The sequence below is a fragment of the Delphinus delphis genome, chromosome 3, assembly GCF_949987515.2.
Source record: "Delphinus delphis chromosome 3, mDelDel1.2, whole genome shotgun sequence".
Classification (NCBI taxonomy): Eukaryota; Metazoa; Chordata; class Mammalia; order Artiodactyla; family Delphinidae; genus Delphinus; species Delphinus delphis.
Window position 1 is genome coordinate 64,708,845 of NC_082685.1, and position 19,484 is coordinate 64,728,328.

At 40.0% G+C, this 19,484-nt stretch overlaps 1 protein-coding gene across 7 annotated transcripts in view; it reads right to left on the reverse strand.

Moving 5' to 3' along the window:
• The window catches only part of CDC42SE2 (CDC42 small effector 2), a 114,323-nt gene that overhangs the window by 14,426 nt on the left and 80,413 nt on the right, over positions 1–19,484 (reverse strand). For all 7 annotated transcript variants that reach the window (XM_060008908.1, XM_060008907.1, XM_060008911.1 and 4 more), the window contains one exon: positions 6,870–6,971. In XM_060008908.1, the coding sequence (XP_059864891.1) occupies positions 6,870–6,971 (102 nt within the window). The remainder of the gene's footprint in view (positions 1–6,869; positions 6,972–19,484) is intronic.

Genomic DNA, 19,484 nt, shown 5'->3' on the forward strand with positions numbered 1-19,484 from the left:
CATTCTCAATGGTAAAAAACTGAAAGAATTTCCTCTAAGATCAGGAATGAGACAAGGATGTCCACTCTCACCACTATTATTCAACATAGTTTTGGAAGTCCTAGCCACGGCAATCAGAGAAGAAAAAGAAATAAAAGGAATACAAATTGGAAAAGAAGAAGTAAAACTGTCAATGTTTGCACATGACGTGATACTATACATAGAGAATCCTAAAAATGCCACCAGAAAACTACTAGAGCTAATTTATGAATTTGGTAAAGTTACAGGATACAAAATTAATGCAGAGAAATCTCTTGCATTCCTATACACTAATGATGAAAAATCTGAAAGACAAATTATGGAAACACTCCCATTTACCACTGCAACAAAAAGAAGAAAATACCTAGGAATAAACCTACCTAGGGAAACAAAAGACCTGTATGCAGAAAACTATAAGACACTGATGAAAAAGATTAATGATGATACCAACAGATGGAAAGATATACCATGCTCTTGGATTGGAAGAATCAATATTGGGAAAATGACTATACTACCCAAAGCAATCTACAGATTCAATGAAATCCCTATCAAATTACCAATGGCATTTTTTGTTTTTGTTTTTTTTTTTGCGGTACGCGGGCCTCTCACTGTTGGGGCCTCTCCCGTTGCGGAGCACAGGCTCCGGACGCGCAGGCTCAGCGGCCATGGCTCATGGGCCCAGCCTCTCCGCGGCATGTGGGATCTTCCCAGACTAGGGCACGAACCGGTGTCCCCTGCATCGGCAGGCGGACTCTCAACCACTGTGCCACCAGGGAAACCCACCAATGGCATTTTTTATGGAACTAGAACCAATCATCTTAAAATCTGTATGGAGACACAAAAGACCCCGAATAGCCAAAGCAGTCTTGAGGGAAAAAAACGGAGCTGGAGGAATCAGACTCCCTGACTTCAGACTATACTACAGAGCTACAGTAATCAAGACAATATGGTACTGGCACAAAAAGAGAAACATAGATCAACAGAACAAGATAGAAAGCCCAGAGATAAACCCACGCACCTATGGTCAACTAATCTAGGACAAAGGAGGCAAGGATGTACAACGGAGAAAAGACAGTCTCTTCAATAAGTGGTGCTGGGAAAACTGGACAGCTACATATAAAAGAATGAAATTAGAACACTCCCTACCACCATACAGAAAAATAAACTCAAAATGGATTAGGGACCTAAATGTAAGACCGGACATTATAAAACTCTTGGAGGAAAACATAGGAAGAACACTCTTTGACATAAATCACAGCAAGATCTTTTTTGATCCACCTCCTAGAGTAATGGAAATAAAAACAAAAATAAACAAATGGGAACTAATGAAACTTCAAAGCTTTTGTACAGCAAAGGAAACCATAAACAAGACGAAAAGACAACCCTCAGAATGGGAGAAAATATTTGCAAAGGAATCAACGGACAAAGGATTAATCTCCAACATATATAAACAGCCCATCCAGGTCAATATGAAAGAAACAAACAACCCAATCCAAAATTGGGCAGAAGACCTAAATAGACATTTTTCCAAAGAAAACATACAGATGGCCAAGAAGCACATGAAAAGCTGCTCAACCTAATTATTAGAGAAATGCAAGTCAAAAGTACAATGAGGTATCACCTCACACCAGTTAGAATGGGCATCATCAGAAAATCTATAAAGAACAAATGCTGGAGAGGATGTGGAGAAAAGGGAACCGTCTTGCACTGTTGGTGGGAATGTAAATTGATACAGCCACTATAGAGAACAGTATGGAGGTTCCTTAAAAAACTACAAATAGAACTACCATATGATCCAGCAATCCCACTACTGGGCATATACCCAGAGAAAACCATAATTCAAAAAGACACATGCACCCCAGTGTTCAATGCAGGACTATTTACAATAGCCAGGTCATGGAAGCAACCTAAATGCCCACTGACAGACGAATGGATAACAAAGTTGTGGTACATATATACAATGGAATATTACCCAGCCATAAAAAGGAATGAAATTTGTTGAGACATGGATGGATCTAGAGACTGTCATACAGAGTGAAGTAAGTCAGAAAGAGAAAATCAAGTATTGTATATTAATGCATGTATGTGGAACCTAGAAAAATGGTACAGACACCAAGGGGGAAAACCGCGGTGGGGTGGGGATGGTGGTGTGCTGAATTGGGCGACTGTAATTGACATGTATACACTGATGTGTATAAAATTGATGACTAATAAGAACCTGCAGTATAAAAAAACAAAAAAAACAACTAATACTGAACTTTCTTTGGGTTATTTGTATGGAAATATGTTAATATAAATGTTTCAGACATTACAGGAAACTTCTAAAAATCTTATACGTTCTGGTTTAATGTTGTAAGTCATAATTCTAGTTATTACTTTAAAATGTATATCTTCTCAGAAATAACTAAATTTCCTTGTCAATTGCATTATTATGAACTTTCATCAAATCTTTATCCGTGGTCATTTTTAAGTCTTTTGTCATTTACAGACAGTTCTGGGTGTACTGTGATGCTTTTGCAAAAGTGTTCCTGATAAAAGGGTTTCATCTTCAAGGAATTCATGGAAAAGACTCTGACAAGTACAGGTTTCTGGTAACTGACTATACTGCTGAACTGAATAAGCATTTTCAGAACTCTAATGGAAAACTGATGAATTCGTCAAAGTGCTAACAAAAGATCAAGACGACAAAAAAAATTAATTACATGGGACTGAGTGAACTGATGAGGATGATTATAATTTTTGTGACTTTGTTTGAATTAAAAAAAAAAAATGGGCAAAAGATCTAAATAGACATTTCTCCAAAGAAGACATACAGATGGCCAAAAAGCAAAAGAAAGATGCTCAACATCACTAATTATCAGAAAAAAGCAAATCAAAATTACAATGAGGTATCACCTCACACTGGTCAGAATGGCCATCATCAAACATTCTACAAACAGTAAATGCTGGGCAGGGTGTGGGAAAAAGATACCCTCCTGCACTGTTGGTCGAATGTAAATGGTACAACCACTATGGAGAACAGTATGAGGTTCCTTAAAAAACTAAAAACAGAACTACCATATCCAGCAATCCCACTCCTGGGCATACATCTGAAGAAAACTATAATATTTACGAAAGGATACATGCATCCCTATGTTCATAGTAGCACTATTTACAATAGCCAAGACATGGAAGCAACCTAAATGTCATCCCAAATTATTTACAAAACAGAAAGAGTCACAGATGTAGAAAACAATCTTATGATTACCAGGGAGGATGGGATCTTGGGAGGGAAAAATTGGGAGACTGGGCTCGACATATACACTAGTATATATAAAATAGATAACTAATAAGGACCTACTGCATAGCACAGAGAACTCTACTCAATACTCTGTAATGGCCAATACGGGAACAGAAGCTAAAAGAGTGGATATATGTATATATATAACTGATTCATTTTGCTGTACACCTGAAACTAACACCACATTGTAAATCAACTATGTTCCAACAACAACAAAAGAATCCAAAGACTTGGACTGTAATCCAAACTTCTTTATTAATATTTTAACTCTGGGTGAACTATCTATCCTCTGTGCATATCAGGCTTCTTATCTGTAAAATGATTAAAGATGATAACCTTTCCTAACCACATTACAGGGCTACTTTCTAGTAGACTGTGAGATATATAAATGCTCGGGTATTTTCTCTTTTTTCCTGGCCATGATGCACGGCATGTGGAATCTTAGTTCCCGGATCAGGAATCGAACCTGTGACCCCTGTGGTGGAAGCGCAGAGTGTTAACCACTGGACCGCCAGGGAAGTCCCGCTGGGATGTTTTCTTACTTTGCCAAAACAAAGTCACAAAGTTACGTGCGAACTGCAAAGAGTTCTTAGTGTATCCTATCTTAGTTCATAGCAATTAGAAGCATTTTGGAAGCAGAGAACGAGCGAATCAAGCTAGACTTCTAGAAAAAGGGGCAACAGGAATGTTTGGGATATGACGGCCTAACAGTCAACGGTGAGAGCACTGGCAGTCTGGTCTAATGCACAGAAACAGCTCAAAGGGCCCTTCACATTTCTAGGACCCAGGGAGGTGAGAAGGGGGTGGGAGCACCATCCACTCGTTAATCTACTTATCAAATACTTAATCACAGAAAACATGATGTATCGATACAAGGTGTCTTTTCATTGATGATCCTCAGTTTGTTTAAAGAAAGTAATAAGACTGTTCTAAGTTATTTTTGGAGTAAGACAGGTTTAAATATATCCTAACTGAAGAGAATAGCAAAATATAAAATGCATGGCTATTTAGGTCCAATATGGTTAAAGTGAGAACATGTGATTGGCTCTTAAATGGGTAAATTTTTACTCATTTACTGAAAAATTCACATATGTGGAACTAACTCCAATGATATCACATAGTGATGTACTGTAACATCTATATTCACATTACTCAAATGACTACTTTAGGTAAGAATATATTAAAAAAAAGAGGGACTTCCCTGGTGGCGCAGTGGTTAAGAATCCGCCTGCCAATGCAGGTGTGCTCCGCAACGAGAAGCCACCGCAATAAGAAGCCTGTGCACCGCAAGGAAGAGTAGCCCCTGCTTGCCACAACTAGAGAAAGCCCTCACGCAGCAACAAACACCCAATGCAGCCAAAAATAAATAAATAAATTTTTTAAATTTTAATAAATAAAATTAAAATCTATAGGTCTATTTAAGTAAACTTGCTCAGTCTGCGAAGCTTATGGCCATAGGCTATCGGTTAATTTTCTGCTCCTCTGTGGTAACACTGTTTTGTGGCACAAACTTGATTTTACCCTAGTACCAAATAATTTCCCACCTAACATGACAAGTTAGGTTTTATAGGTATCTTAGGCCTATTTACAACATCTTTATATTTTTACACGGTACTTTCATAACGCCATGCAAATTCTAAGAAAAAAAAAAATCTGTTTTTCTTCCAAAAGTCAATTCTTCAATTTCAAACAAAAGGACTTGGATTTTCTAGTAAGTAACCCTCAGTATTGAGATGATATGTATTATTGTGACTGTGGCTATGCATTATTTTAACACAATAAAGTTATATTATTAAAAGAGTCATAGAAACCTTTTCTAGCAATAAGTTAGTATGAAAAGTAGTCTTGGGAAGAACAGTGTATTTAGGGGAAAAAAACCAGTCATCTGGCCATTCAATAATCCAGCGTGGCCTGCCTCTTTCATATGCATCGAGCCATGTTCCTATTAGTGTTGCTCAATTCTCAGAATAGATGAACTTAAAAGAAACTATTTCTTTGTAGAGACAACAAACTAATACGTAAACATAGGCAATGAGTACAAACAGCCTTCGGAAGACAGGTTTGGTTCTGAAGAGCTAGAACACCTTGTAAGAAATATACTTCAGTAACCAAAGGAGGCTGTCTGGAGACTGCAGGGCAGAACCTCTACAACAGCTGAGGGCCCGTCTTGATGCTGCAGCTCAGTCAGCCCTGCAGGGGACAGTCCTCAAACTTTACCTAACTTGATGGCAAGCAAGAATCATGTACATCAATGACAGGCTTTTCATAGAGACAAATTACCAGATAGGAATCTTGAAGGAAATTCTGAAATGTGCATAAACGAGATTTTAAAAGTTAACTAAGTACTACGAACTAAGAACTTAATTTGTCCTATACAGTTAAATTTTTAAGAACAGAAGTGGGGAAGAAGACATGTCGATGAGAAAGAAATTAATCAGATATAATAAATTTGAAACCGTTCATTTTATTTATATATGCCACAATGACCTTAGTATTAACAAAAGTCATAGGGTCCCATTTGGTCTCTTCACTCCACATTAATCCAGGAAACGAAGCTACTGAGTTGTATTTTAACAGCAATCTGACACCTCTTACATTTCCACAAAAGCAGTTCAGTGTACTTTTCCTACAGATTTAAAACAAACAAGCTGTTTCCTTTCCAGGAAGCTACAAATGTCATCCCTTTGCTTACCTAGTAACTGTAGGGACAAACTTGTTTGCTGTATCCAGGATACTCACCTACCTACCTTATAAGTCTCTGTTCTTTTGTTAAGTCTTTTGTTAACGCTATCCAGTAAGTGAGCATACAATGCAGCATAATTTTGTGTTTATAAAAGCCTTATTGACTTTCTGGTTCTAAACACTTGAGGGATCATTTAGACAACTCAGTGTACTTTAGATATGGGGGATAGCAATAGTGGCAGAGCCCTGATAAAAACCCTCTATTGGTTTCTATTATACTGCTCTCTATTTTCCCTTAGATGAAAAATTAAGGAGTAAGAGTTCAGCTGAGTAAATTTAAAGCGTCTTCTGAAATTCACCGAAACCTCTATAAAAGACAGCAAATACATAAAAATTCTAATCCTCTGCTAAGTGCATGAGAACTTATGTTACAGTAATAAATAAATAACAAGCATTCTAATATCAGGTAAAGCCTAATATTTTATAAGGGAAATGCAATAAATACGTCTGCAAAAGGCAACTAACTGAACTTAAGAGATTAAATATTACTAAAAAGCTGACCTCCAAGCTGCTTTGGCAGCAGGGGGCATGAGAATCCATGGGAGAGTACCTTCCTTTCTGAATTCAAATCCTTTAAAAGTTTTAAAGTATTTATTCGGAAGAAAGGTAGCTACAAAGAGTTTAGAAAAACAGATGACTTGGCAAACTACGTAAGAGATTAATTTTTCATTGTTCATTTTCTTCTCTTTGATGCTCACATTAAGTATGTATGCTCAATGTCTATAATACACTGGGCACAGTGCCATCATTAAGAATGTATGTACCTGTTACACAGGTACACATGACTATGCCTGGAGGCCCCACCTGTATGTTCCACCCACATACTTACGGAATTCATCCCACTGAACAGGTCTCCTGACCCCACGTGAGCCGTGTGCACAAAGTTTGTGGGCTCTCCAATCATACTTCGGTCAATCCGCCGGCGCCTTTTCTAAAATATAAGGAGTAACGTGTTGAGAAAATGATCTTGTTAACAAAAACTTATTCTGATAGATTTATATACTATGCACAAATGACTTCGTATAATAATATTTTTGCCCAGGACACAAAAATACCTAAATCTTGGTATCACCACAATCACCTCTTATGATGAGATCCCCCAGAGAAATATATGCACAAAAAAATGATTGGTAAAGTAAAATAATAGGTTATTATTTAGAACTTAAAATAGATTATTTGGTCTGACTTTGGCCATCCATATATTTGTATAGCAACCATTTAAGTTTTATTCTTTTAAAAAATGAGACAAATGTAAAATTATCATCTGTAACCATCATTCTTAGCAAAGACGACAGTGTGACTTAAGTGCAGCATTCCGATTTTAAACAAAACATTCTAGCTTGCATCATTAACAGACTGATGCTACTTTGATGGTTGTTACTGAGATTATACCCAACTACCCTTCACCCGGAAGGAATCTGTCAGCTATCTGTGCAGGGGAGGTTTGGCTCTAGCCCATTCACTGATTTCTGGCCTATTCTGGCTGCAAACGAAACCCTGTCCAAGCAGCCACCCAGGCTGCAGCTTACTGCCTCTTCCTCATTTCTGACCCCACTTCCCAGCAGCTTCCCAGGAACTTCAGCCACAGGCTGCAATCCTTGTTCTACCAATGTGCCCTCCGCCTCACAAGACACTTCCCCACCCTGCTGCTGTGTTAAACTGACCATCCGAGATTTTTCCACAGAAGAAGGTTATCATCAGACCCGAGTGTTCCATGGCTCCTTAGATACTGTGATCAACTGAGAGGGGCCACGGGCACAGCTGGCTTACTGTCGTCCTAATACCATCTCTGCGTATCCCCATTTTCTTCCCTTTCAACAGAATACGTCTCCTGAAAATGCCATCTGCATCAAAACTAAGGCAGGTTACAAAGTTGTTGGATTAGGTTAGGTTGCCTCTGAACATAGTATTTTAAGTCTTCATCTACTGAAATGTTGGTATGCTCTTGATAAATCCTAAAAACTTATCCAGATAGACAGACACAGGTGACAGCTCCTCAGGATTAGAACATAATTTTCTACAAAGCCACAGAAGTGGAGAGTTCATACATTAATTTTAGAAGCTAGTATATATTGTTTTACTGCCCTCTAGCTTTTATTGCCACAGATTAGAATCCCAAAAGCCTGTTGTTTTCCCTTGAAGTTATGTTCATCCTCAGAGTTGAACAGTGACTCTGGACTATCTCCAGGTTTGCTGGTTTTCCCTTCCGGTGTTCTGTATGGCATACGGAAGTCCCTCTCTATCTGAACATGGGTTTTCCTATAGCTTAGTAAAGTTTTCTTGTATTATTTCTTTGATATTGCTCCTTGTGTTCTTTTTTGCTATTTCCAGAGCTTCTGTTATGTGGACATCTGAATGTGTGTTTGTGTGTCTAAGGGGGGGTCGGGGGGAGGAGGGACGGAGGGAGGGACAGCGTGTGTGTGTCTGTGTGTATGCACGTGTGTGTGTATAATCTTCCTAGTTTCTTCCATTATTTGTTTCCTCTTTATAGTTTCACTGCATTAGAAAATAATGCCACTTGATCCTCTTTAGGAATCCACAACTGTTTTCGTACAGTCCAGAGAGAAAAAAAAAATTTTTTAATGATTTAAATTTATTTATTTATGGCTGCATTGGGTCTTCGTTTCTGTGCGAGGGCCTTCACCAGTTGTGGCAAGCGGGGTCCATTCTTCATCGCAGTGCACGGTCCTCTATCGCGGCCTCTCTTGTTGCGGAGCACAGGCTCCAGATGCGCAGGCTCAGTAATTGTGGCTCACGGGTCCAGTTGCTCCGCGGCATGTGGGATCTTCCCAGACCAGGGCTCGAACCCGTGTCCCCTGCATTGGCAGGCAGATTCTCAACCACTGCGCCACCAGGGAAGCCCCAGAGAGGAAATATTTTAAGCCTGCAGGTCATACAGTCTCTGTCAAAGCTCTGGCTCTACTCTGTCATCACAGTGTGTAAGCAGCCACAGACAATGTGAGAACAAATGAGTATAGCTGTGTTCCAGTAAACATTTATGCACAAAAAAGGGTGGCAGGTGACATAATGGCCCATAAGTTCTGGCTTGCTGACCCCAGCTCTAGATCAGTAATTTTTTTTCAGTGGTAGATACATTATTATTTTTCTCCAATTATGATTATGTTTTGGAAGCTCTTTGCTACGCAATATTTTTAATCTCTTTGAGAATTTGTATTACATGTTTTCCTTTTTTCGTATCAAAGACGCCTGACTGAATGAATTATAGTCTATAACACCCGGGAGTAAAATATTCATTCCTGTACTTCTCCAAATTTAGTTACTTCAAGCCCCTTTTTGAAGGGTTAAGAAATTCAATCGGTCCTTTGGGGCAGTGTCCCATAGGGTTGTATAAAAATTTCAGGTTAAAATGGTGTCAGTAAGCCAAGGAAGGGTCTAGATCCCTTGTCTATGCTCTTCAATTTTCTGTTTCTTAGCACAACACACCAATTTCCTGCTCTCTTTTCCTTACATGGTGCTACTTAAGGAGGCTCACACAGATTCCCTGCCCCTAACCACAGATTTGTCACCCGCAGCCATCCTTTGATGTGGGAGGCCAAGTGCCACCAATGCAGGATAGTCTCTTCCACCCTGTTTCCCATTTTTTTCTACAAACTCTTAAGTTTGTCTATTTTTACCCACCCCATTCAACATACTTCCCCTTCATACTATTCTCTTCTGAGATGATACAGCACAAATCCCTAAATGAGCCTTGAGAAGCAATGCTACCTTCTCTTTTCTAGGATTGAGGTAGGGAAAAGACGATGTTAACAGTAGTTTTGTGTCTGTTTTCTTCTTGGTAACATACTGTTACATTACCATTAAATTTGTCTTGTTAGAAAACTATGTTTCTCAAAGCACATCCAAGTGCATCTTCACCAGCAGAGGACATGAGTTTTCTTGATACCTGAGTAGGACAAATTGTTGGGGTTTCTTCCACAGTACGCCCCCTGACGTACTGAAGGAGAAGGAGGCTTCCAGGGTCTCGGCACACCCCAGACTGAGCAGAAAAGGCTAGACGTCTACAGATGAAGACAAAGGATGGCAGTTATGTTCCATGGGCTCATGGCGTCTGCCAGACTGAAGACTTCCCCGAAGGCCTTGTGAGGCTAGCCTGCAGGGGCAACAGCTCCCGAGGTACAGATGGTGCCACCTGGCTCAGCCAGAGGGTCTGCTGAAGCAGGTGATGGGCTGGCCTATTTCAGAGAATAAGATCTCTTCCAGATCGTCCCTTGCCCTGTGAACACATAGGACTTCTAACAGTTCTGAATCCACATGATTTCCTCTGGAAGGGTGTGTCTGGGCCTGAGCAGATGGCTACACCTGGCCCACGAATCCACAATAAGGGATTTATTCTAACAGTCAAATTATTGCAAGAAGATGCTGGGAGAGAGGAGTCACCATGGAGCACTCAGGCCACCAGCCATCTCACCCAGAAATGTTTCTTGAAAGATTAATGAATGGATGTGCTTCTAGGTCGATATGCTTCTGAAAGAGGCATATTAATATACACTTATAAGCATAATATGACACTCTGAATAAGAGGGAGGATGTTCAAAAGGAGACAACTAAACTGGTTCAAAAGAGACTACTCTAGGGGCTTCCCTGGTGGCGCAGTGGTTGAGAGTCCACCTGCCGATGCAGGGGACATGGGTTCGTGCCCCGGTCCGGGAAGATCCCACATGCCGCGAAGCGGCTGGACCCGTGAGCCATGGCCGCTGAGCCTGCGTGTCCGGAGCCTGTGCTCCACAACGGGAGAGGCCACAACAGAGCGAGGCCTGTGTACCGCAAAAAAAAAAAAAAAAAAAAAGAGACTACTCTCACAGTGAAAAGCAAAGGACAGGAAGACACCGACTTCCTTCTGTCACAGCAATTATGTTAGGTAATTAATTTATAATCTGAAAATAATGACTACTTTTCAACTTGAACTTTACTGAGTTGGGAATGAGACTTTTCCTTTAGTACTGAAAGGGTTCTTCATGCCATCTACTCTAACCTGGATTGTAGGGTTAGAAGTAGAAGTTTTCTGTCTTTCCTTCTTTAAGGCTAGAAGGAGCACAACTTTTAAAGCAGGGGGATAACATGATCAAAATGGTTTTAAAAGGCATAATAGCTACAGATGGTAAGCAGGTTGGAGGGGTCCAAAAGAAAAATCATTAGAGTAATGTTGGTGAAAGGAGATTACTTGCATTCAACTAACAGCAGCATAAATGGAACATGTACAGATTCAAGCTGTGTTCAGTGGGCAAAATCAAAAGCATCTGGTTGTTGACTGGATTTGAGAATTGAGAGGTAACAGTTAAGAAAGATGCACAGATTTCAGATCTGAATAGAGTGTACTCAATTTAATGGATTAGATAATACTGGAAGAGGGTCAGTCTTTAGGAAGAAGATGAAAGATTCTGTTTAAGACACACCGAATTTGAGACATCTATGAGACATTCGAGTGAGGTTATCAAGAGGGCAAGTTGAATACACAGATACAGGATTCTGAAAAGGGCTAAACTAGAGATAGGAAATTGAGAGTCACCAGAATAAAGCTGTCCAAGTTAATGAGACTCCCTAGGAAGAAAAGTGCACAGAAGAACTCTATATAAGGTTGGTCAGGAAAATAAGCCATTAAAGGAGGCCAAAAAGGAACAGCCTAAAAGTTAGGAGGAAAGTCAGATGTGACTTCTTCAAAGTGTGAAGGAGGGGTTAGGCAATACTCTGCAAGCTGGTGGGAGGTCAGGTGAAGAGAAACATGTTTCCTGGATTCAGCAACATGAAGTGAGCACCTTGGTGATGCTGTGCCAGCACAGTGACAGGAGCTCCAGACATCAGCGGGGGAGTGAGGGGCATCCAGGAGGCGGGGAAATGGAGAACTCCAACACAGACAAGTGGACAAAGTCTGGTCTCTGAACAGGAGAAGACAGACAGCTGTAGCTCAAGGGAGAAGAGGTAATGAGGACAGATTGAATTTTTTCCCTTAAATATGAGAAAGACTTGACTATGCTTAATTTCTGATGAGGCAAATCAGAAAAGACAGAGACAGAAGGTAAAGAAAAATAAAGATTATCAATATTACAAGCCTTCCAGAGAAGGTAGGAGGGATAGGATCCAGACACAGGCTGAGGTGTTCTTTAGACTTCTGTTATAACTTTCTTAATCAAAAACCTGGATTCTAAGTATAATTAAATATTTTAAGATACAAAAACATAATATTTTTCAGCCACAAGGTAGACATTTAAAGAACAGCCCACTTTTCTGGTGTGCTATATTGAGAGCACAGGGTACAGACTAGATTTAAATCGTGGGCAAACAAGGGGAATTCCAGAGTCAGGCCTCTGCAGAGAAAAACAGGAAATGGTGCACTCCACTCTGATATGTATTAACTGCTGTCAGTAGCCCAGTCACAGTTTTTCCTGGAAACATACTTTATTCTTCTTGATTCCTTATAGGGAACTTTACTAAAACTTTCGACCATGTGAATAATTCTTGCCATCCTTAAAATATTAACTGTTATTCTGCATAAGGCCAAAGACTAGAGGTACACAAAAACGAGTAGTTGTATTACAGTGAAGGGGATTAGGGAAAATGTCTCTTCCCATTTAATGTATGTCAATTATGCCTCACTGAAGCTGTTTAAATCTTAGAGTTACATACTAAAAACTTGTTCAATGAAATGTGATATCCAGAATTTGCTTTTAATTATCCAGTGGAGGGGGGTTAATAGGTGAAACAAGATGGTCCCCCCATCAATAACTACTGAAGTTGGGGACTACACACACGGGCAGGTGGCGGGCCGAGGTGTAAGGGGGTCCTCTTCTTTCCCTAATAAGTTTTTAAAAATAAGTTTTTTAAAAGATATGCTAATTCATTTATTTTCCTCCTAGTCTTACAACTTTACATAAAAACTTATGCACTGTGTACTAGTAAAAATGCTGTGACACAAGTACGAATAAACATTTACTTTCATGTCTGATTTCCATCAGAACGTAATCTTGTCCTCATTCTTTCAGATGCTTTACAATTCTAAAATTCTCTACCCACTTCCTGTCTTCCTCCCCAAACTATAGAAGATATATGTGAAGTTTTTCAGAAATACACTGCAGAGCTACCTCATCAATATAAGGCTAGCTACAGTATCCATTTAGTTTAACACTGCTCATTATATGCTTCATTCATGCACTCCCATCACATGTTCCTTCTTTGAAAATAAAAATTACTTGGCAAATATTTATTTTAAAAACCTGGAATGTAAAATTTACAGAAAAGATTATTCTGAGATTATTCTACCAAAAGACCCCTCTTCTCTGGTTTCACACTCATATCTGGCTACCACCTCCATCCCTCTCCTTCTGTGTATATCGTGTACGGTGGCCTTCTCCAATACATCCTAGGTCCCCTTTCTTTCCTCTCCCATGTCTTCACCTTATTAGCTCTATGCTGATGACTAGTAAGTCTATTTTCTCTTTTCTGGGCATTAGGCTACACATCCAAGTGCTTACCGGACATGTCCATGTGAACGTTGAGAGGATACTCAAATTTCCTATGTCCACAACTGAACATATATAATCTTATTTCTGTAATCTATTCTTTCTCTTCGTGCCCCATTTTGGTGAACACTTCCACCAGTACTTCAAGCCAGGTGTGAAGACTGTCCCTCACTCCTCCTCCTTCCTCATACTATCACATCACATCAGCATCACATCCTGTGGATTCTACCCTTTCACTCTCTCCATCCCCATGTCACTGCCACAGCCTTACTGCAGTCCATACCGCCTTCCACCTACATCACTATAGTAGCCTCCAAACTAATTTGCTTCAAACTTTACAACATTCCTTCCCCTCCCAATATTCTTTGCGCTGGATTTAGATAGACCTTTCTAAAGTACAAAACTGATGCTACTCACCACTTTAAAATCCCTCAATGGCTTTCCAAAACTTGCAGGCTAAATTCAAAATCCCAAAGCCTATGAAATCCTGTTTCTCTCTCTAGCCTCCTCTTTTTTTTTTTTTTTTTTTTTTTTGCGGTACGCAGGCCTCTCACTGTTGTGGCCTCTCCCGTTGCGGAGCACAGGCTCCAGACGCACAGGCTCAGCGGCCATGGCTCACGGGCCCAGCCGCTCCGCGGCATGTGGGATCCTCCCGGACCGGGGCACAAACCCGTGTCCCCTGCATCGGCAGCCGGACTCTCAACCACTGCGCCACCAGGGAAGCCCTAGCCTCCTCTTTTAATACTTTCTTGCATTCTAAGCTTTCATCTGCTACTTGAAATTCCCTAAATATGCTATGATCTCGCTCTCTCTCACTTCTCTGCCCTTGACCTGAAAGGATCCTTCCTACTGCTCCTTGACTAACTCAGGCCTCATACCCTCTGCTCTGAGGTTAGATGCTCCTCCTCTCTGCTCCCAGAGAACCTTGTGTTCACCTCCACCAAAGTAAAATTTACATCTCGCACCAAACTGAAACTGTCCACTGGATGGCACATGTGCTCCTATATGGAGTGGGCATATAAAATGTTAGCTCACAAGGACCAGCGCCATACAGAGCACAAAGCAATTCATCAACACACATTTTTTAAATGAATGCATTTATGAATATATAAACATTACAATCACATTGTTTTTAAGGCTTAACGTTTTAAACATTTTTTGTAGCAATATAAATGTTCCATCTCCCTCACATTTCTACAATATTGATCAAATATAGCTTCTAGGAAAACAGTGATTACTCAATCACTTAAAAGTTGAAACTTCCTCTAAGACTTTCTCTGGGCAGCTTCGTGTGCAAACACATGCCACCGAGGAGCAATTTAAGGCCAGATCCCAGAGGGTAACAGGAGGCCTAAGGTAAAAGCACAGGTGGAACAACCTCAGGTTCTTCTAGAAATGGAGATAAAATGTAAATAAAGAACAAAATGGTCTGCCATCTGGGGCAGGGGAAAAAAGCTAGGGCTTTCGGGCTACAAGATAGCAATCACTTATGCCAATGTGGACTAAATATTTGAAAGGTTGAAAGAGAGTGATATACTACTGACTTAACTCTGCGACCTGGAGAGAGAAAGCTGAGAGAGTATAACCACATCCCCTACCTATGAATATATCAAATAAACCCACGATTCCCAGACTGTGTCAAGTAGCTGGCAAACATCAAGGGACCCCATGTGGTATTTTCAATTTGAGGGAAACACAATGATACTCAACATGAAGCAGCCTGGGACCTGGGCCCCTTTGCTGCAGTGCTTGCACCTGGACACACCTCTCCTCGAGCAACAGAATACAAAGAAACTGTAGGGGACTAAAAATAACTGCCTGCATGCCCAGTTGGGGCAAATTCCGAACAGAAGATAAAAAGAGACCAAAACACCCAAATGCCACCACTTTCGAAGAGCCCAGAGCAAAAGCAGGGGGTCAGGACTTCCCTGGTGGCACAGCCTGCCAATGCAGGGGACACAGGTTTGATCCCTGGTCCAGGAAGATCCCACATGCCACGGAGCAACTAAGCCCGTGCGCCACAATTCCTGAGCCTGCGCTCTAGAGCCCATGAGCCACGACTGCTGAGGCCCACTCGCCTGGAGCCCATGCTCTACAACGGGAGAGGCCACCACGATGAGAAGCCCACGCACTGCAGTGAATAGTAGCCCCCACTCGCCACAACTAAAGAAAGCCCGTGTGCAGAAACACAGACCCAATGCAGCCACACATACATACATAATTAATTTATAAAAAAGCAGGGGGTCAGGAGCAAAAGCAGGGCACTGCACATGCCCCCTGCACACACCACCACAAAGGGGTGGGCAAACCACCTAAGCCGGCCCTCCAGCCCGACTCCTACCTTCATCCCATATAAGGAACAAGCTTGCCCTGCCTCAGGGAGTGAGCAAGCAAGGGTAACTGTTGTTTGTTCCCCCTCACCTCCCCACTATAGCAGGGGTTCCAATAAAGCCTTGCCTGAATTTCTTGTCTGGCTTCTGGTCAACTTCTATTGATTAAGAAGGCCAAGAACCCTGGTTGGTAACAAACATACGTACAATACTGTGTGAACTAACTCAAGATAATTCAAAATTTCAATCTTAGAGAACACACTCTTTTCAACAACACATCTTTGCAAAGCACAGTTTTTCAGTGCCTGCTGTGTAAAAAGCCCAAGTATTGTACAAAAGTCAGTATAGAACTGGAAAAGAGGCTGGTGGTGTTCAGTCTGATCCTACAGTTTGAGGAGTTGTGTAAAGCCTAATAGGCACACATATCCCATAGGTAATCAAGGTTATTTGGGAAAGAAATAAAAATTTAGTTTTTCTTTCTATATATGTGTATTATTTTTTCAAATGGTGACTCAGTTTTTAGAACATAAGTAGTAAGTTGTTTAGACCAAACTAGTTAATAAATAAATCCATAAAGCATTTCTCTTGGCCTGGGAACACCATGAAAAAAATTACTGATGTGTTAAGGGCAACAAACACAGAAGTTTGGGAGCCTCTGAAATAAGCTAACTTTTTGAAATATTGAGAGTATAACTAGGCACTGGGCATTTCTTAAAAAAACAGTAACTTTTTATACTATTCTACTGACAGTGTTCCCCTAAATACATGAGCTGCTTTCAAATTGCATCCTATTATCCATCCAGTTCATACAACAGTGGGGAAAAAATGACTAACAAAAGCTAAAATAACATAAAAATAGATTTGATTTTTTTTTATAGTAAAGGAAAAGGATTTTCCTAGTGAGTCTTACACAAAAATGAAAGCAATAGTTACGGCTGCAATGTCAACAAACTACATGAAATGCCCTCACCCAAACCCATTCCCACGTGGCACTGCCTATTCATCCCTTAAGACTCAGCTCAAACATAACCTTCTGAGTTGAGGCTGCTGGGTATTCCTTGGTTTAAGTATTCAGAGTACAAGGCTCATTATTTCAATTATAATACTTAAAAATACTGTATTATAATTTATCTGCCCACAGTTTGATTTTCCTACCGTGCTAAGAGTTCTTCTATGACCACAGCTGTGCCTGATACATTGGAAAATTAATGGCTGCTGAATGAATAAAAGGATTTTAAAGAAACAATGTCAGCTCAGTTCTCTAAAAACTGTTTGTCTTATCCAATATTATGACCAAATATTTCTCAAGGACCTATTACATATGAGGATTTAAAAAAAAAGAAAAAAAATATATATATATATGATGTCAATTCTAGTGGATTTCACAGTTCTGCAAAAAAAAAAAATTACTTTACTTACCTGTTTTACTTTTCTGCTTTACAGTAATGCTATCTACCATAGAGTAGTTCTACTGTCATCACTGTTCTAGCTTTTATACGGGGTGACACCTCAAGAGCAAGCTTTACTGTATATCAGAATCACTGCAGGGGTTTGTTAGAACACAGGCTGCTGACCTTGCAGAATTTCAAATCCACCAGGTTTGGGGCAGGTCCAGGAACGTTCATGGCTAACAGGACACCAGCTCAATGGTTTAGAAACACTGGTGCTGAAGATTTACAGCTAAATATTTTAAAACAATGGGTAATTCTTAAGAGTCTTACTACATGCCAGGCATATTTCCAATCACTTTAAATACAGGAACGCATTTGATAATACCTTGAAAAGCAGTGTGTGATGTTTTAATATTCCCTTCAAATCCAAGAAACTCTGGCAAACTCTCACTTGGAATCTCTTGACTATTGCTCACGTTCCTACCTTATATTCACATTTGTTAATCTCTTGAACTCCCTGAATAATATTTTACAATTTTTGTGTGTGTTTTTAAATTATTTAGAGAGCCATTAGGCTGAATGGTTTTTCTCATTAAGAACAAACAACTCTACAACCAAGCCACCAAAGAATGTTTTTTAATCAATAGTTTTCATCAAAAAGAAGAGCCTATTCACTGTAGCAAACAAAGAAATACTTCTCAACCAGCTATCACCCCAGAGCTCGGTGCACAGACAGTAGTCAGACATGCCTATCTCCCCTAGTCTTTCCCTGGAAGAGGTCTATTTGCATACTTTAAAAGCTACTACCTGAGGGTCAAGCTTCTAATTTAGCACACACACACAGATAGACTAAGATACTGCCCAGAAAGGAGGCCACTGGGCACCATCTCCACGTTTTTCCTCTTGCCCATTCCAGGTTACCCAGAGTACTGCTTTTGCAGCTGCCTCCCAGGGGTGACACTTTTTGATTGCCTGGCTTTGGTGGCCAGCAGGGCTTCAGGTCACAGGTCCCACAGCACAAAAATAATCAACCAGTTCTTAACTAGCTACCCCCCCAACAGCTCAGTGCAGAGGGAACAGACAGAAATACCTAGCTCCCAGAATTTCTGTGAAAGGGGTCTACTTGCATAGTTTGAAAGATGCTGCCTGAGGGTCTGACTTCCAGTCAGCCTGCATCTAGGTGCTAACTGAGATCCTCCCCCTTTGGACACTGATAGGTTTAGACACACCCTCAATGACAAAGAGGTGGCTTTGGACAATCACAAGGTTTGAGAGACAACCAAGACCTTGGGCCAGGCTGAATGATAAGGTTCAACTCCTACACATGACCAGCATGTCACACCTGGCAGAGGTGGCTGTTTTATATAATGCACAGAAACCAGCACAGAGAGCCCAGGAAAATGAAGAAACAGAGGAACATGTTCCAAACAAAAGAACAAAATAAAACTCCAAAAATAGACCTTAATAAAATGGAGGACAGATCATATGTTAAGCTACAGTTTAAGTCTTAATAAATTTAAAAAGACTGAGGTCATATCAAGCATCTTTTCTGACCACAATAGTATGAAATGAGAAATCAATTACAAGAAAAAAAGTGGAAAACCCACTTTAAATACATACTACTAAATAACCAATAGGTAACAGAAGAAATTACAAGGGAAATCAAAAAACATTTTGAGAAAAGTAAAAATGGATACATTACATACCAATCTTATGGGATGCAGCAAAGGCAGTACTAAGAGGGAAGTTCATAGCAATAACCAACTATGTTAACAACAACAAAGAGCTCAAATAAATAATGTAACTTTTTACCTCAAGGAATTAGAAAAAGAGCGAACTAAACCCAAAGTTAGTAGAAGGAAGAAAATAACAAAGATCCAAGTGGAAATAAATGAAAAACAAACTAAAAGACAATAGAAAAGATTAACAAAACAGAACTACTTTTTTAAAAGATAAAATAGAAAAACCTTTAGACTTACCAAAAAAAGAGAATTCAAATTAAATTAGAAAAGAGGAGACATTACAACTGATACTACAGAAATACAAAGAATCTTAAAGACTACTATGAACAATTACATGCCAAAAAACTGGCCAACCTAGAAGAAACAGATAACTTCCTAGAAACATACAAACCTACCAAGACTAAACCATGAAGAAATAGAAAATCTAAACAGACCAATAACAAGTAAGGAGACTGAATCAGTGATCAAAAACCTCTCAACAAACTATAGGACCACATGGCTTCACT